The sequence below is a fragment of the Palaemon carinicauda genome, chromosome 22 (genome assembly GCF_036898095.1).
Source record: "Palaemon carinicauda isolate YSFRI2023 chromosome 22, ASM3689809v2, whole genome shotgun sequence".
NCBI classification, from domain to species: domain Eukaryota; kingdom Metazoa; phylum Arthropoda; class Malacostraca; order Decapoda; family Palaemonidae; genus Palaemon; species Palaemon carinicauda.
Window position 1 is genome coordinate 7250413 of NC_090746.1, and position 20315 is coordinate 7270727.

Genomic DNA, 20315 nt, shown 5'->3' on the forward strand with positions numbered 1-20315 from the left:
TGAGCAGCTACACAGGCCCAAGTGAAAAAGTGTTAAAAGATTTGGCATGTAATCCCGTACATAGTTAGCTAGAAAGTTTATCTGACGTTTCCAAACTCCGGCTTTTAATACTTGCTCCACTGACCGGTTCCTACGACTTCATAGATTTGTACTGAAGTTGAATCATTAGAATTCTCTGCTTGGGAATATAGCCTTTTAATGGTTTCACAAAGCCAGAAGGAAATAGTGTTCTTCGAAATCTTTTTAAGGTGGCCAGCAGGCTAATACTGTGTTTTAAGGACAGGACTTTGACATTCATACTACTTAATAAGGTGACTTAAGACATCTCTCTGGTTTTGCGATGCCAGGGTAATTTATTCTGAAAATGAGTGTTTCTCAAATTCTATCTCCTCCCTTGATAATTAATATTAAGATCTGGGATTACTACCCTATATAGACCTGCTGAAGACCTTTAATCAAATTAAGTTTATTTTCTAAAAGTCATTTTTGGCTAGATATGATTCTTTTCATTATGGTAAAAAAAACCCTAAAAATCTAGGAAAAAATTAAGGACAAAAGTTTGAAAAAAAAAATTGGAAAAAAAGGGCAACATTTGATTGCTTTATAATGTCTAAGTTATATACCAAATTTCTATGCTATATCTTTAAAACTAAGGGAGAAGATCTAATCTGAAGGTCAATAAGTATAGTTTTGAGATACGGGCGTTCAAAGTTTTTGTTTTTCTTTGTATTTTTACAAAGATTCTACTAATAAATCATGATTATTATGAATTTTGTTTATTTATGGATATTAATAAATCAAAACAACGTTATTTATTATAATTTAATCATAAATGAAGATCCCTTTGCTCAATACCTTGCTTCTTTCGGCGAGACAGTCGCTCCTTCATCTCTCTCCCCTTCTCTAACGCTGCTAATGTCGCCGATATTACCCGCTTCTAAACTCTTATTAGAGCGAATTTTCTTCTTCCTATGTTAGCGATATGTTGAAACTGTCTTTCCCTCTTCGGCATGATGAAATTCTTGCCGAAACCAAAACAAACACATATAAAAACAAGTGAATGTCAGAGGTCAAACTCAAATGTGTACTCTTTATGAGGTTTGTGCTAGGACTGAGGGCCGAAGGGTGTAATTACCATGTAATACATCGTCTTGTGACTCATGGAATCTATACAGATGCCATTGCTCACAATCTGTTTTATATTAAAATGTAATAATTATCAAAATTTACGATGACAGAAGAAATACTGCATTTTCTTGTAGGTAACAATATTTATGGTTTATTGGGTTACTTTTACTAATTACCCTGTAACTATGAAAGTAAGAGGAATTTTGACAAAATATTTCGTATACGGATTCTCCATTGCCATACGAAGCAGTGAATTTTTTCAGGATTTTGTGTTTTTCTTCCTATACCCCTATATATTGGCATACCAGCCGGCCCCTTTAATCCCACCAGCACTATAAAAGAAATCTTGAATCTGCAGCCTGAAGAACTGAGTTCTCTCCAGGTAGCGACTAAACGCCCTGAAGGGAAGAGATGGAGAAAGACTCAAACCTGGAGTCCTCGACCGCAGGGTTCTGGGTTTTCACCATGAACTCTGGGACGAAGGTAAAAGAGATACAACATGGAAGATACTGTACAGTGCAGTGAAGATCGCCTACTCTCTTTGCTGAGCCAAACGCCAAGAAGAAAAAAAATATTTTTAGAGTGAGGTCCTTGTCTGATGCTTGAATTAGTAGTTCATATGGAGCCCTTCTCAGAGACTTAAGGGCTCTGGTATACATCCCAAGCAGGTGGTCTGAGTTCTTTGGTAGGCAAAACTACTTTGAACGCCTCATGAGCGTGGCCAATCTCCTTGATGAGGAAAGGCCCAAACCCTTTTGTTAGAAGACCTGGCTCAAGGCTGAGTGATAGCCTTTCACTACTGCGATTGAAAGGGGCTTCTCCCTCCAAAGGTAGACAAGAAAAATGCAATAAAATACAGAGGCTTAGACCAGAGAATTACCCCTTCTATGGTACCAAACTCAGATAATGGCCCACTTAACCTGATAGGCTATTGCAGCATATTTCTGGAGATATTAAGACATTTCCTTAGCAATGCCTTGTGAAAAACCTCTCTCTCGGAGGAGATGTGGGATAGTCTCCATCCATGAAGTGCCAAGGATGTCAGTGAGCTATGGAATCTATGCATGTGGGGGTGGCAAAACAGATTGGCACATAAGTGAAGTTCCCTTGGGACTTCTGCCAGGAGCATTAGCAGGCCTGGGTACCATTCTGTTTATGACCACTTGGGAGTTTTGAGATCTGGTGTAATGAGCACTCAGTTGAATACCTTTCGAATCAGATAAATTGGCAGAAAAGCAAAAGTATCGATGCCAAAGGCATCTTCTAGAGCTGCTGTTGGGTACAGGATTGGAAAATAGTAAATCGAAAACATCTTGTTGAGCTTTGTGGCAAACAAGTCTATTGATGGGGAACTCTACAAAGTCAGCAGCCTCTTCATTACTATCCTATCACTTGACTCTGGTGACTTAGCTTGTCAGCAATTACACTCCTCTTGCCTGGATTGAATCTGTTTGACAGCTTCACTAAATTCTCCAAAGCCAAGGAGTGAGCCGGTTTCGCCAAATTTTAAAGGAGCTGGGAAAAAGTACTTCTTTACTTGTTGACATAGGCCAAATTGTTGCTGATTAACACCATCGAGTGGCCTATCAGCTATGGTTAAAAAGACTCCGGGGCCAGAATCACTGCTTTCAATTCTAATGTATTGATGTGTAGACATTTTTCCTCCTCGGCCTAACACACTGAGGCTATGTATCCAATTCTTTTGGTGAGCACCCCACTCCTCCTTTGATCCATCTATGAAGAGCATCATCTCTGAAGAAAGGAGTTCCATTATATTAGCTTCTTGTCCCTCAGCCACCATGCTGTATCCTCTCTCATTTCATGGTTGATTGGAACTCGTTCTTGAGGGAAATTGACAACTGCTGTCCAATGCAACTTCAAGCACCATTGCAAGGAACACTGATGGAATCTCCTGTAAAGAACAAGCTTCTCCAGGGATGAGAGGTGTCCGAGCAAATTTTGCCATTGGTGAGATGGGACGAGTTGTTTGAGGAGGAAAGGTTGTGATACATTACTGAGTCTGCTGATGGGATTCTCTGACGGAACGATCTTCGCCTTCATTATGTAAACTAGTATACCCATGTACTCCATCTTCGGCTTGGGCTCGAAGCTGGACTTCTGATTTATCATGCTCCCCAGATTGTGACAAAAAGCAAGAAGCCTGTCTCTGTGCTGGAGAAGCTGACCTCTACAGATGGACAATATCAGCCAGTTGTTGAGATATATTATCAGACAAATGCCGCTAGCATTAGCTCAAGGGTGATCTGTGCAGTGAGGATTCGTGTGAACATTTGAGGAGCAATCGACAGTCCAAAGCACCAGACTTTGAATTGCAACACCCGCCTCTGAGGATGAAGTGAAGGATCTTCCTGCTGGAAAGATGGACTAGGATCTAATTTTTTTACTTGTGGTAGGATAAATATTCATGTGTTCATTGAAAAGTACTATGCGTATTTACAGTACTATACTGTACAGTACATGAAATATCATAGGCTAAGGCTTAAAACACTCCTCCGATTTCATCAGCTGACTGACTACATTAACCACACAATTTTATCGCATTCTAAAATATCCTGATTTTAAAAAAGATAATTGTGCTTCACTAAAGCATTTTTGGACTTTTATTTTCAATTCTGGGTGCATTTTAACCATACTGTAAATAATTAAGTTACTTTTTTACTCTACAGTTTCAATGAGTGTTGTTAGATATGAACTAGTGTTTTTTTACTTATACTGTACATGGGATGGTATGGCGATGGCTTTCGTGTTATGAGTCCTCTTACCTTATACTGAAGCTGTGTTGATAATGTACAATTACTTATGATTAGTACGAACTACAATACCATGATAAAAACCAAGTGAAAACAATGTAGCGCAGTAAAGTGGGTTACCTAGTGTGCTAGTCAACCATATCTATGCTGTGGTCTGTGTTTTGGGATTGTTATGAAGTGACCAGCTAGGGCATCACACATTCATGGATTTTTGCTCTATGCAGGTATCTACGTTACCTAACCCTTGTGAATATATGCGTAGGAACAAAATAATTATCATAGAAAGTTTGTAAGAGGCACTGAAGACACAAAGACGATCTGTGAGAAGAAAGCCGAGATGTTGACACTAGAGATCTGTACAATAGAACGGCAGTAGGAGCAAAGTGTTGGATGGGTCAGACTGGGAAAAGTGGGTGTGTTTTTTTCATCTAACATTTGGTAAATTTAGAATTATTTTACAGTGGATATGGCATCTTATAATTAATGGGTTTCATTGAAAAAATAAAATTCTTGATATTTTTCTTCAATTTTTAGGTTCAACTTGAATATCACTCATTTCTTTGGAAAATTTGACAACACAGAAGCAACAGGTTGTTAAATCACAATTCAAAGGCTGTACTGTCACTCTTAAACATTCATAAGATTATATATCGTATGAGATCACAGATTTAAATGTTCATTAGTAATTCCAAAAGGTTTTAATAACAAAAAACATTTCAATTATAGATATAAAAATAGCCTTACCTGAAAATGGCACTCCCAATATTCATAATGACCTTATAAAGGTTCAAACCGCTCATTCTAGCATCTTCTATACTTAAACGTTTTCCATTGGCAACAACAGGTAGGTCATGAGGTACATTATTGGCATCTAAAATCATTCCACTGAAAAGCATAATATTTGTATTACAATTAAATTATCAAGCAAACAATTTTGATTTAATATTTGGCAATATATTTTACCATTCATATTCTAAAAAAAAAAAAAAAAAAAAAACATATGTAATTAGAAGTTTACCTAATCTACTTCAAATTTAACCTATTACCATTAATGAGTAGTTTAACCAGACTACTATGACCCCTATAACAATAAGAGTTAACCTGATGTAAAAATGAAATGCTCTTTTGTTTAGTTAAAACCACCTATGTGTAACTTACTAAAAGTCAATTGGGACAGAGGTCTATATTTTCTGAAAATCCCAGTAAAGAAGAAATCTATAACCATAAGTAGAAAATTTTATCTTGAGGTGAACACATCCAGTTGGCAACCTTCCGATAATCAGTTGGTCAATGGCCTTGTAAAGGTTCAAACTGCTCATTCTAACATCATCTATTATTACTAGGAACCTCCCTAGTGTTCATATTCTTTCCTCCTTAGAAGCTTGGTTAAATGACACTCGCCAATAAAATTTATAAAAAAATTAATAAAATTTTCTATTTAGTAAAGGACTGGAACATGGAACATTCTAGCAGTAACTGAAAAGAACTCTAGAACTGATATGCCAGTCTGTTTATCCAATGTTGTAATCTTAGTGATCCTGAGAAAAGCATTAAAGAAGATCCCGGAAGGGTCATCATTAATGTTACAGGTACTTTTTTTATTTAGCCAGCTAAAACCAGACATTTATTTGTCAGAATCCTAAGCAAAGGAGATGTTCAAAACAACGACCAATAATAAAGATAAAAATAAATCCCCAGTCTAAAAAGAAGCCAAATCATGTACATTAGAAAAGAAGATCTAGGACCCAAACACCTTTAGCACACAAAAAGAATAACAGGAAGAGACAGAGTTTCACTGTTGTCACTGTTTAGCTTAGATGTTTTGGCCTGAAGGACCCAAAGAATACCTGAAGCTTATGTCACTAGGGATAGTGTTCTAGTCGTGAAATCTTTATAAGAAAGATTCTCCAAATGTTCAAAATTCGGAACTTTTAAATACTGTAAAACCACATCCACAATAAAAAATAAATTACCTTATTTCAGCAGGCCTTTCTATGCTAAACTATCTAAATATATCTGCTATAATACTTGAAATAGACAGATCTAATCCCATATGCTTAAGGATAGAATTAAGCATGGATCAAAATCCTTCAATGGTTGAAACAAAGTTTATCATAGAAAAGTAGTTATGATAAAGGAAACACTTCTTTTCAGATAGGTGTTGTGTGGTCTCCAAGGGCTTTTCTGTTGAAAGGTTAGAACGGGGAAACCAATATAACCTGATTACTAAAGAAATATTGTTTCCCTTGCTATAGGGCCAGTGTATCAACGTGCTAAGTGACTCAATGTGTATATGGGAGATGTGTAAGTTCAAGCTCATTTGAACTCGCCAAAGCATCTCAGTAGCTGAAAGTCATCTACTATAAGTGACGTCATGCATGGCATCCTAGAAAGGAACCATCCTCTCCGTTATTACCAGCATACCTACATCACAACAAAACCTTAACCCACTATTCATGATCAAGGGTGTAACAAACAATGCTCCACTCTACTGCTCTAGGCTAGGGAGGAAGGATTGTTTTGGAGGCCACACAGCACCTCTCCAAAAATAAGCATTTCTTTTGTTAAATCTGCTTTTTCAGGGTTAAAGTGCTACGTGGTCAAGACTGACGCTTACCTCACAAGGATGACTGAAGAATACTTGCTGCCCGACATTCCATTACTCTACTTCTGAATGGCCTGGGATACCACTGCATGGGGCACAAATGCGCCATGTACCATGTATTAATATTGTACTGTTTGGATTTGTTTCATTTAGTGTTTAATAAACAACCTATGCCCAGACTAACTCTTACATCTCTTGATCTTCTAAAATAGTATATCAGCAAAGAATGCTAGTGAAGAGGCAATTTTTCTCACTTTGTTGGTTTAGGCAATTTTTGTCACTTTGTTGGTTTTAGGGATGGAGACAGGATCAGGCTTTTCCATTAAAGAGGTTATCGTGATAAAGATAGCCCCTGTTGAAAGGGATTTGTTTTGGGTATTTTGAAACACAATACCTACTTTTCAAGTTGACACCAGACAGAGGTTGCTATCTCCTGACTCTGGAGTTGAGATATATAGAGCGGAAGCTGTTTTTGAAGAGACTTTTGGTTCTTGGCTTGAAAAAAAAAAAAGACCTGGAGTCAGGATAAGACGATCTGGAATTATTGTACAGTAATAAATTCCTGGTCCCTCCAAAACACCGCCCTTTCATTCACTCTTGCTCCCGAAGCTAAAACTATTAGAAATATAACTTTTTGTAACAGTTCTTTTAAGCAAAATGGTGGAATTATCCAACCCAGCCAAAAACTCAGGAACCCTATCTAGAGAACAAGAACCACAGGAGTGGGTGAGGGTGGTTTCTATGATGTAAAAGACTGAGAGATGTTAGGAAACATATCCAAAACGCGATTCATGTCAGAGGTACACAGGATAGGTTCTGATAAATCCGATTTATTTGACAGTGTAGTTGATAGCTGGAGCTTCCTTTCCTCAAAGAGATGGACCAGAAAGGAAGTCAATAGGTCAGGGGTTATCTGACCAGTTGACTGACTCTGTAGAAATGACATCTACATCTTCCATACAGATTGGTATTATCATGTGGATGAAGACTTCTAGCAGCTCATCAAATAAGTCCAGTTGTCAGACGAGAAATCTTTATATAAAATACAAGAGAGAAAATCAAAGAGTGAAGGTTCTGGGTTAGAAAGGAGGAAGCAAAAGTAGCCTGCCTTCCTACTTTCTGATAAGAGCTCTGCTGACCAAAGTTGATGCATACTTGGTCTCACATGCTGAGGCAGTGATACCATGGGCGGTTGGGCTAAAGTGGTACTACTAGCACAGCTATCCCTCAAAACATCTCGAAAGATATTCAAAGCCTTTGAAAAAAATTTTGTTGGAGGAAACATAGATCAATGACCACCTGTTTCAATCTAAATTCAGAGCATCTCTTACCACTACTTGAGAGTCCACATTCGGGGCTACATACAGTGGAAGTTTGTGGTTCCTTTTTGTAGCAAACAGGTCTATTTGGAGATCTGGAACTAGCTATAAAACTGCCTGAAAAGAACTTTGGTCACAGACTCATTCATATGTAGAACTATGTATCTGAATAGGGCGTCCGCGACAACGTTGAGTGAACCTGACGGATGGAATCGTGAAAGGAACATATTTCTCTCCTGAAGGAGCTTTATAATGGGCTGGGTCAATGCACTGAGGATTCTTGAGCAGGATACCTCTTCCCTGTGGAAACAGATTGCCACCTGGTTGTGCATGAAAATCTTTATACGAGAGTTCCTTCTCATATCAATTCTCTTCAATGTCAGTAAGATTGCCATCAGTTCCAATACATTCATGTGTAATACTGCAAACTGAGATCATTTCCCAAACACAAAAGCCTCCTCTGAATGACCTGGAAGCATCTGTATGAATAATCATGGAAACTTGGGGAAGGACCAATGGGACCAACCTAGCTAAAGAATTTGGTGTAGTCCATGGCCTGAGAATTCTTTTTCACCGCCCAGGAAATTGAGCCCAACAGACAGGAAACCCTTTACGAGCCACCCTGCTCTCCACCGAATTGAGGTCTTTCAACCTGTTCTTTAACACCGGGTTGACTATCGAGGAAAACTGAATATGGCCCAAAATCTTTTTCAGTAGCGGCTCAAAACACAGGATCTGATCTTTCTTATAATTCTTCACTAAGACGCTTTTGTAAGACGTAATGAGGCTTTTACCATATTTCATTAATAACCGACCACCGAAATATCTTTCTCGAAATGTCTTGACTGCGAAGTTAATCAAGAAACCTGCAAAACAGGGATTTGTGTATTTGCGGCATAACACTTTTGTCTCAGCCCAAATCAGATAACCATCTAGATAAGTTATGATATGAATTCCATGCAAGTGCAGGAGTTTGATCACTACTTTTATTAGGTTTATAAACACTTGGGGAAATGTTACAGCCAAATGATATTGCTTTGAACCTGTACACTTCCCTCCTAAACCGAAACCCTTGGTAAGGTCGATAGAGTTGGAGAATAGGGATGTGTCAATAGGTGTCTTTTAGATATGTAGTATAGGTCCAAGACCATCAGCGTAGTAATTGGTGGACATGCCAGAGGGTTGTCATTTTGAATGGATTACATCTGATGTTGGTTGAGAATCACTCTTCTCTCCAGGGAGTCGTTGTTTGGTACATTGAATAGTCTGCACTGAAATATTCTAAACTTGCACCTTTCTATGACTCCTTTCTTCAGCATTTTGCTTATAAAGGAGTCAAGTTCCAGGGTCCTGGCCTGATGAAACTTGTGGCGACCAATCGAGACCCTCTGAGACTACAGTATACTCTACATCCACCGAGAAAAGGTCCAATGTTTTAGAAAAAGATGGAGACGATCCTCAACCCAAAGCTCATTATTCATGAGCTCCTCTGTTTGCCTTGAATTATTTCCAGTTGGCTTCTCTTGTCCTAATACCAAAGTTTGACTGACCCTGGTACAGGGTGGGGTAACTTTGTTGTCCTCGTTACTCTCGATGTAACTCCTGTGTAAGTTGAGGCTTGGGATGGGAAACAAGAACTGGCCTCTTTGTGTGATGTTTAAGAACCTGCTTTTGGGAAAGTGTATCACTTGGTATGTAAAAGGCTATAGGCTGTTTACTAATTTTGTGGTGAAATGTAGGGAACAGTTGTATTTTCTAGTTGAGGTGATCTCAGATGCACAGAAGTTCTGACTTAAGTTTCCTGTTTTGTGACCCATTTCAATTCTGGTTGGATCGCTAATGATGTAGAGCAGGTGCCTAGCAGAACACAGTTCAAAGTGATCCCATGTAGACACACATTGGTATCTTATCCAAATATAACTCCCTCCTCTCAAGTGTCTTCCACTCTCGGTAATAGAGATAGTGTCGGGGTAATGATAGGCCCTATAGGTTTTGTGCAGGCATATAAACCAATTGCTTAAATAATCAAAGATCAGGCAGGGGCCAAAGAATAACAGAATTTAAGGAGGGCTCCAATAGGGGATATTCTTTCCAGTTCTAAGGATTTGTTTGTGCCTGGGCCTTCAGGTTCCCAGCTTTCCAGCTGTCTACTGTTCACTACATCAAGAAGGAAGAAAAATATGTAGAGGCACCAGGTAATGTGACTTTTAACAACAGTGAAAAGGGTAGTAACTTTCTGCAATAAGGCCATAGTAAGGATAGAGTTTGCATTGCCCTTTGGATCAGTGACTGCAGAAAGAACATTACACCGATACCAACGGCATCAGAGAGATAGCTAGGTAACTCTACTACAAGTTTACATATAGCAGTGACATCAACCAAGAACCAGGGCCATCTACGATATCTCAAGTGTTTCTCCATGCTTGGAGAAACTGGCTTGCCACTGACATGCCACTGAAGAGTATGTGAATGAGACATTCCAGACCATCATCAAGGAGGAAGGATATTCACTTAAACAAGTTTTCAACATGGATGAGAATGGCCTCTTTAGGATACGGATGCCATCGTGGACTTTCAACAAGGGTGGCAACTATAGGAATACAAAGATAGCATCCCAATTATAATGTATGGAAATTATTCTTTATGATAAAGCCAGAGCTTATTTTAATTTAAAAAACCCAAGGGCTCTCAAAACCAAAAATAAGAACCTACTGCCCACGTATTGAAAGCAGAACCAGGTATACTGTACAATAGCATGGATAACAATATCACAGACATTGGATTGGTTTCACCAATGCTTCATCCCCTAAATCAAGTTTATCCAACTGAAAAAGGACTAAAATTTAGTGTTTCTCCTAATGTACAATGCTCGAGGTCATACACTCTACTCACTTTATGAGGAAGTACAAATTAAATTCTTACCACCAAACACCACATGGCTGATCCAGCCATTGGACCAAGGCGTTAATCTTTCCTTTAAGGTATTCTATGCGACTCTTTGTAACACCTTGTCAAGGCTATGGACTCTGATGATAACTTCTCACTGAAGGAGTACTGGTGTGAGCACACCATTGCAATGTCTCCCAAAAACAGTCAAAGGCTAAAAAGGAGACAAAGAATGAATCTTTGAATGCTAGTTGGAAGAAACTGTGGCCAGAAGTGGTCTACAACTATAAATAATTCTCTCCTGACAAAACTCACCATCTGAAGCTGGAAAAATTGCTAAGAGGATTTGGCTTCACCCATATGACTTTCGAGAACATTAAAAACAGGATAGAGACTCAATCAAATCCCTTCAAGGATAAAAACTTGGCAGATAAAGAAGTCAGCAAGTAAAGACAAAAAAGAAAAAGGGTTCCAAAATTCCAGGCTAGGCCTGAAAAATTATTCTTAATTGAAGATACTACTGCTAGAGAGTTATGGGGTCCTTTGACTAGCCAGACAGTACTACATTGGATCCTTCTCTCTGGTTACTGTTGATTTTCCCTTTGCCTACACACACATTGAATAGTCTGGCTTACTCTTTACATATTCACCTCTGTCCTCATTCACCTGACAACACTGAGATTACCAAACAATTCTTCTTCACCCAAGGGGTTACTACACTATAATTGTTCAGTGCCCACTTTCCTTTTGGTAAGGGTAGAAGAGACTCTTTAGCTATGGTAAGCAGCTCTTCTAGAAGGACACTCCAAAATCAAATCATTGTTCTCTAGTCTTGGGTAGTGCCATAGGCTCTGTACCATGGTCTTCCACTGTCTTGGATAAGAGTTCTCTTCCTTGAGGGTACACTCAAGCACACTATTCTATCTTGTTTCTCTTTCTCTTGTTTTGTTAAAGTTTGTATAGTTTATATAGGAGATAATTATTTTAATGTTATTGTTCTGAAAATTTATTTTCCCTTGTTTCCTTTCCTCACCAGGGTATTTTCCCTGTTGGGGGCCCTGGGCTTATAGCATCCTGCTTTTCCAACTAGGGTTGTAGCATAGCAATTAATAATAACAACAATAAGACTTGTTGGTCTTCAGAGCTTCCACTAAAGAAGCTAATGACCATCAAAACTTAACTCATTAGAACTGTAGCAAAGTCATTCCTTATCAAATCAACTAGTTTAGTCTTCACCAGATTTTCCCTTGAACTAAAAGTAAGCATTCTATGTTTTGAGCTTTAATCTCAATCTCAACTATACTTTTCTAAGAGGAATAGAGGCCTTCACACTCGCCAAAATAATTCTCTATATTAAAAAACAGTCCCTAGCAGGAGTCAAAGAGAATATGTATCATGATCATCCAAAAACCATTTCTTTGCACAACTACGCAGCAATTGCTAGCAAATCAGGGAGAAGATATCTTTAAATCAACGCAATGCTGTAAAAAAACAAAAAATAAATTATTGACAATCTGGAGTGCACACCATCATTATTCCAAGTCGATATTGAAACTGTAAACATTGATACAACATGAAGCTTATTCCTGTCAGTAGACTTAATTAGTCCAATTGTTTACTACTGTAGAAGCATTAGTACAGTACTGTATTATGGACGGAAAGAAAACGGGTAATTTTTCAAATTTTAAGAGGTAACGTTGATATAACCAAGCTTTTAGAGACGAAAACAATACGAACATCAGGGAAGGTTCATAGCAATGATCAACTGGTATATCAAAAGTAAGTAATAAAAGTTTGATGTGATTTGTCAAGAAGTCATACAGTATCTTATTTTCTCAAGGTTAATGATACAGTAATTCTAAACAATCTTTTCCCCTAATTCTTTTTATTTCATTTTCTTCATTCATTTTGCTTCATCTAAAATAACTTATGTATAAAACTAGCTATATAATACTTCATATAAAAGAAAAATATATTTCTTTGATTTAAAAATATATGATACTGTATACCGTACCATACATCAGAGGTTAGGCAATAACTAGAATTTTGTGAAAATTCTTTGTTCTTATCACAGTTATCACTTAAATACAGTACCATATTTTGATAATAGTCAACTCTTGTCATCCATTTTTGGCAATCACAAATTTCTTATAAAGCGAAAACGCTAAATTTAACACCAAATTTCTTAAAACACCGAAAAATCACCAAAGACTGCGAATCAAAATGAGAAATTTAAAGTTGGAAATCACCAAATTTTAAAATCCATAAGCAAATATGTGAAACTAAGCATTACAGTATTAAAAATTGCCAAAGAACACTAATCAAAAAGTGAAATTTAGTTACAAATCGAAAAATACAATGGAATGATAAAAAGTCCAAGATAAAACATGAAATTTAGCATTACAATTGGCAAATAGTACTGTATTAGGTAGGAAATTAAATCAATGATACTCTGTTAATTAAAGTACAGTGAGCATATTCTAGATATCGTCACCTTGAGATGAGGTGACAAGCAAAATGAAAAATAATCGGTACTTGCTGTTGTTAAAATGCACCTTAAATTGATATTAACGGTACCTTTTTTTTATAGAATACTAATACATATACGAATTATGATGCCTGCTTTACTATTCAATAGCAACTAGTTAAGCAAACAAGAACATCAGGAAGCCCACCAAACATGAATGATGGACAGTGCAATGAATGAGTGGGAAAATCGATAAATAACCTAAATTGTTATTTCAAGTATTGTGAGCCTCTCCAGCAAATAATCAAGTAGGAATATGAAACCTATGAATATTAAGGCCCAATTGTAATACCAAAGGATGAATGCTTATAATGCTGTCTATTTTTCCAATTCTCTTGATTGTGCTTTAGTAGGAACTTCACATACAATATTCAAACTTATACTATGAATAAGGTTATGGTGATAATCAATGACTTACACAAAATTTGTAATATGTAGGTCAACAAGTCGAATCATTTCTTGTGCATTTGCCGCTCCACTGGCATCTGAAGTGTGTGGTATTGCACTTGGAGACAAAATTGGTACTGGCTGGGTGGTTGGTTCATTGCCCGTTACCATGCTGCAAAAAGTATACAATTTAAAACTTTAATCATATTTTGACAAATACTATTATCTATAAGAATCATTAGATTTACATATAGTATAACATTCTGACACTGATTGGCAACCGAGGTAACTTAATGAACTCGATGGAAGAGGGAAGTAAGCAATGGGCTTGAAAACTGGTAAAGGTTATTCTCAAATAGCAACACCTCTAGTTAAGGTTCAGGTCTCCTTTCCAGGATCTTATTCAGGCCTCATTTATGCCATTCAGTTTCTGAGATAATTGTGAACAGATGTGTGAAAGTAGAGTGTGATGACATTAATAGATATAATAGATATAATTTGACTGATATTCTCAATGGAAAAGTGGCTAGAATTGAGAAAAAAAAAGAAATTTCAGAAACCTCAAAGCAAAGACTAAACAAAAGCATATAGTTACCAAGAAATCAAATTTCAAGAAAAAGACTATAAATGTGATAACCAAACAAAATAGTTCAAAAACCCTAATTCCAGGTTGAACTCAGCAATCTTAGGACCTGGCCACTGTCAGATTACTGTATAAAAGAGTTGAATCACAAACTTAACCTTTAAGAGCTCTAATGGATACCCAATGGAATCATGTGCTTATACCACATACATACTGCTATCATAAAGGGAATAAAAAACTATTGGTTCTGATAAAAGGAAAAACGTATTTTAGTGGAGGTGTTGTGTTGTTCCCTATAACTTTCCAGAAAAGGCGAGAACAAGGAATCCAATACATGATATACCAAAGAAATATTGTCTACCCTGCTCTAAGCCCAAGTACTGTATCAATGTGCAAGGTACGGACTCGTGTATAAAGGACCCAAGGGTTCAGCCTCTATATAACCTGTTACAGCGCCTTGCATCTGAATCCATCTTCTAACAGACAACACTTCAACACTGAGAATCAATACTAACAATCAGGATTTTGCTTACCAAGTGATTTTTTTCTCACCAACAACCATCTTTTCACTCCTAGATAATGTCACAGTTATGTGCCACTTTCTTTCATGAATCTAGTGAGGTTGGAGGATCTTGGGAACCCCTCGTCACCTTCTCAAATTTAGGTTTTTCCTTCTTCAAAACCCCTTTTATAGGATTAGGATATTATGTGGTTCCCAAGGACTAATATCATAGAATAATACAAGGTACTGTAGACTTGTGCACCAAAAGGTTTTATATCACCTATACAGTACCCAAACAAAAACAAGATTCATGCTGACATATGTTTAAGGAAAATACTAACAAGAAGAATAGCTAGATGACCATTATAGCTCCTCTGCTAAGTGACCCAGTTATGGATCCATCTCTTCAACTTAAAGTCCCTCTTAAGTGCTACAATCAAGTTGAGCACCACACGTAGGTTATGTTGAACTACTTGGATTTCTTTCAAGTAGCATCTTAAACTGTACCCTATGCCTAGACCACCAGTAAAGCTATGTACATCCAAAAATTGCACATTAGAAAAAAGGATAATGAAGAAAGAATTTTTCTCACATATTGGGGCTTCATGAATGTAGAGTGGATCAGTTTTTTTATGATGGAAGTCATCACACATGGATAGCCTCTGTAGAGAGGGACATGTGCATCTAGGTATTTTTAAAAAGGCTACAGTACCCTTATACCTGCAAATAGATTTGGAGAATAGACACCAGGAAAGAGGTCACCACAATAAGGCTGTGAAGCTGAGATATAATGAAGGTACTCCCTCAAGAGAGGTTTTTGATACGCCAATAAGAGATAATCTAAAGTCAGGTCAGCATCAGGAGACACCCAGGGGTGAGGGTGAGGAACTCCCGTTCTCTGTCGAATGATGCAAGTTCATGGACTCCTACACAGATGCTAAGGCTACTAAAAATACAGCCTTCTGAAGTAACTTTTAGAGTAATAAGGGAATTATCTGATTTGGCCAAAAATCAAGTGCTTTATCAAAAGGCCAAATACTGAAGTTGTACAAACAGTCATTGTATAGTGAAAGACCGAGTGATTTTGTGAAACATGTACAAATCAAATCCACATTAGAAGCCTGCTTGAGGGGTTCTGTCAAGGCCAATTAGTATGGCAATATTGTTGATGGCTTAAGTTTCACATTTTCAGGGGTGGACCAAAAAGGATGCCAAGTCTGGTGTTATCCTTGCCTTCCAGGCGGAAGCCAAGAAGCTCCCGTTTGGTGGAAGAAGACCTCTTACAGCCAATCAGATATGTAATATTCTTATCCAAGAAATCTCTTGCGTATGCTCGAGAGAGAAATTCCAAACACAAATGATCTGGTTTAGAAAGGAGGAAGCGAGGACATTCCGATTCCCTAACCACTAATACAGCTGTGTTAACCAAGGGTGTGACTTTGATCTCAGGACACCGAAGGAGTGGAAACCATTGAGTATTTGGCCACAGTGGATAGAACACGACTGTCTCTTGGCAGTCTGATAGGATCTTTAAAATTTTCTAAATCAAACTAAGAACACAGATAGATTGGAGATCATATATTCCAGTCTAAGCTTAAGTTCTCTTTTGCAATTGCCTGAAAACCTACATTTGGAGCTACATAAAGAAGAAAATTGTGGTTCTTTGTTACAAACAGGTGCCATAGGGGATGTGGAACAATTTTGAGGATATTGTGACAGAAGCTCTGATTTAAGGTCAACTCTGTATCCAACAGAACAAGGCATCAATCACCATATCAAGAGATCTTGACAAGTGGACTGGGGTGAGGATTACTTAACTCTCCCCAAAAAGGAACTTCATAATTTGATGGATTATTTCTTGAGCAAGATCTCTCTTCCCAGCCACTACTGATTGCGGTTTGCTTATCAATGAATACATTTCTAATTCAGTATGCAGGTTAAATTTTGGACTGAGCTTCTTCAATGTCAAGAATACCGCCATTTGCGCTGCTACACCTCTTTTGTAAAGTGTTTCTTGATACATGCATGTCAAATAACAGTTAGTGGCTGATGCAATTGATAATTTGCAAAGGTTGTGCTACCTCAGAAGAGGGAAATCTAAGAGTAAAACTTGAGAGTGTGTTAGCTTCTGTGGAACATCTGTGATGTTCAGTATACAAAGCAAATAAAATAAAAGTACAATTGTCTTTGAGTGCCATATGAAGCATTATGCAGGCATTTGAATTTTCCTATTCACAGAAATTCCCAAGTGTGAGGAAATATGACAAGACAATATTATTGTGAATTAGCCTGGCTATGGTAAAATAATGCTTGTGAAGAATCTGTTACAGTATTGTACTTTTGTCTTTTGCGAGTGATGTTTTTTCACGAAATATATGGCTTACTGAATAACCTGTTCCTGGGGACTTTCTACTGTATTAATATGGGGGTGTCCCCAACATGTGAACATTTCTTGTTTTTTCAAATCATATTCTTCTTTTAATCTAGTTATTGAGAGTGAAGTGTCGAGTGATATTTTTTTCTTACAATATAAAATTTGCACTTAAAATTGTAGATTTTTTTTTTAATTTGTATTATGGTCAATTTAGTCATTTGTTACATTTTGGAAATTAAATCACCCCTAAATAGTCCTCTTTCTATACACTTCCTTACATAAGATATTCCCTGTTCTAGCCTGAAGTTTTTCTCTTTGTAATATTTCTTTTCCTCTTCTACTGTTCAATCAAGTTTAAATAAGAAAATATCTTACCTAGAAAATAAAATGTTCCTCTTATCTAGGACTCCGTGCACAGCTCTGCAGAGAGACGGGGAACCCAAGAAAAGATAATGAGGAAATTTGAGGCTCTAGCTGGGTCCCCTTGCCCAGTGTAAAAAATCAAGGGGTGGTGCCCTGTGCCCAGTTCTCTTGACTGTCCACCTTTGCCCAGATTTTTAGGTACTCCATTGTTTTATCTTTTTGTGTAGTGGAGGTTGGAGTGTGGTCGGCATTTGGACACTAGGCAGTTGCGTGCTGCTACAACTGACCCCAGTCCACAAACCACTGCAATGGTTATCCTTCAACCAATCTATCAAAGCCTAAGCTCTTGGCTTTACCATAAGATGGTTTAAGTCTAAGGTCCCGTGGGGGACTCTCGTTAAGATCAGGATCACGACTATTTTTTAAATGTCTTGTTACTCTCTTTCTCTCCTGCTCTCCCTTTGGGAAAGGAATGTCGAGGATTTGTATATTGTCATCACTCTGGCATTACAGATCCCCTGTGCCTCATTGTACACAAGATTCCATTGGTCCATGATATGGGGAAGAGTTCTTGAACCTGAGCCCAAGAGGACCCCGAAATTCATTCTCCTGCTGATCAACTATCTGAGATCAGGGCTTTATAAAGTGAGTCTATAAGCCAATGTTCCAAAGTGCTTCTTGTTAGTAGAGCACTTAGCTTAAAACTGGCGATGGTCCACAGGAGGAAACTCTTCATGAAGATATCTGTCACACACAGAAAATAGCCTTGTCACTAACTGTACTGGAGAGCGCATTTCTTTAGTGGCACAAGAGTGTGCTGGAATAATTCCCATTATTACTGTTTCCCTTGGGGAATAATCTAGCGCAAATGACTACTGTATATGCTCATTGGAGGGATCATTCAATCCTTGCCATAATCACGATCCTAAGATAGCGCTCCCACCGCAGTGATTGCTCTATCTTGACTGCAAGCATGCTTTTTCATCATCATCTGTCGATACCAGACTGGTTGCGAGCTTAGAATTTGGGAGAGATGGTGCATGTTGGCGAGCAACAACATGCTTGCTGAGGTGTTATGGGGCACGTGGGGCCTGGAGATAGACCGATGTCTTGGACCTGCGAGAATTCATGATCAAGTAAATATTCAAATGCTGGGGTGTATGCAAGCATAGAAAGGATCCCATTCATTGGATTTAGTCTTCAAGGAGTGTTGGGGAGGCACAGATTGCTCGTAATCCTGGTCAAGCTCAAGCTCTAAAGAATGTGGCAATAGATAGAGGGAAGTCTGGTGAATGTTTGCTAAAAGCAGAGATCTTGTGGGCGCTAGCAGGCATGCACCAGGAAGGAATCCCCAGAAGCGTTAACGCACAGTAGCTTTTAAGTTTCCGCAGTAAAGCTCTGAAAGACGATCATGTTTGCCACAGAAGACATCAATTTACGTCTTTTCCATACAAGTGACGAATGATGCAATAGGGAACAAGGTTCTTCTGTAAGTTCCTTGGAAGGACATCCTCCTTATGTAGGTATTAGGTTGCCGAGGGCACCAACCATCCGTTGAGATACTACCGCTTGAGAGTTAAAGGGTCCTTTGACTGGCAGACAGAACTAAATTGGATCCTTCTCTCTGGTTACGATTCACTTTCCCTTTGCCTACACATACACCGAATAGTTTGGCCTATTCTTTACAGACTCTCCTCTGTCCTCATACATCTGACAACACTGAGATTACCTCATAATTCTTCTTCACCCAGGGGGTTCACTACTGCACTAATTGACAGTGGCTACTGTCCTCTTGGTAAGGGTAGAAGGGACTCTTTAGCTATGATAAGCAGCTCTTCTAGGAGAGGGACACTCCAAAATCAAATCATTGTTCTCTAGTCTTGGGTAGTGCCATAGCCTCTGTACCATGGTCTTCCACTGTCTTGGGGTAGAGTTCTCTTGCTTGAGGGTACACTCAGACATGCTGTTCTATTTTATTTCTCTTCCTCTTGTTTTGTTAAGTTTTTATAGTTTATAAAGGAAATATTTATTTTCATGTTGTTACTGTTCTTAAGATATTTCATTTTTCCTTGTTTCCTTTCCTCACTGGGCTATTTTCCCTGTTGGGGCCCCTGGGGTTATAGCATCCTGCTTTTCCAACTAGGGTTGTAGCTTAGCAAGTAATAATAATAATAATAATAATAATAATAATAATAATAATAATAATAATGTCCTGAAGGACAGACAGCTCCAGAGAAGTTCATGTCAGGGCAACAAGGTCCTCAGACACAAAGGTGGCACCTGCAGGTACGAGGTGTTACCAGGCTCAAAATTTGTGAAGGATATAAAGGAAGTCCACCAGTTTCTTTGGTCTGTAGGGGAAATATATTGAACTCCCCATCACAAAATTGTCCTGAAGTTTGATCAAGACCATTGCCCTTCTTTGCACAGCCACCAGAGGCGGCCGATGGGGAAGGATCTGGGAATAAGGCGCCAAGAATACGTTAGTAAGCATCAAATTCTGGCTTTGCTTAAATCATATTCCGACTACAAAACTAAGGCTTGTATTCACGTAGGAACAACGACCTGTGAGAGAGATTACTTGTTGAGAAACAAGTCCTCAATTAATCATTGTCTTCAGTAATAGTAATGGTTCTCAGAAGGCAATGAGTGGTCACTTAGCAAACAAACTCAGCACTGGAGGTGTTTCGCTCATACACTGAGTTTGTACCTTGTACGTAGATATTCTTGCCCTAGGCTAGTAACAACAATATTTCTTTGGTATATCATATTATACTGCATTCCCTGCTTTAGCCTTTACTGAAAAGTCCTTTTGAGCCACACAGCAGCCTAACCCCCAAAATATGCTTAAAATACAAAACACTGCAATA

At 38.2% G+C, this 20315-nt stretch overlaps 1 protein-coding gene across 1 annotated transcript in view; it reads right to left on the reverse strand.

Annotated features, from left to right (window-relative positions):
- LOC137616312 (uncharacterized) overlaps positions 1–20315 on the reverse strand; it is a 91285-nt gene that overhangs the window by 22951 nt on the left and 48019 nt on the right. The window contains exons 4-5 of the mRNA XM_068345959.1: positions 13655–13795; positions 4644–4784 (exon numbers count right to left, since the gene is read on the reverse strand). Of these exons, the coding sequence (XP_068202060.1) occupies positions 4644–4784; positions 13655–13795 (282 nt within the window). The remainder of the gene's footprint in view (positions 1–4643; positions 4785–13654; positions 13796–20315) is intronic.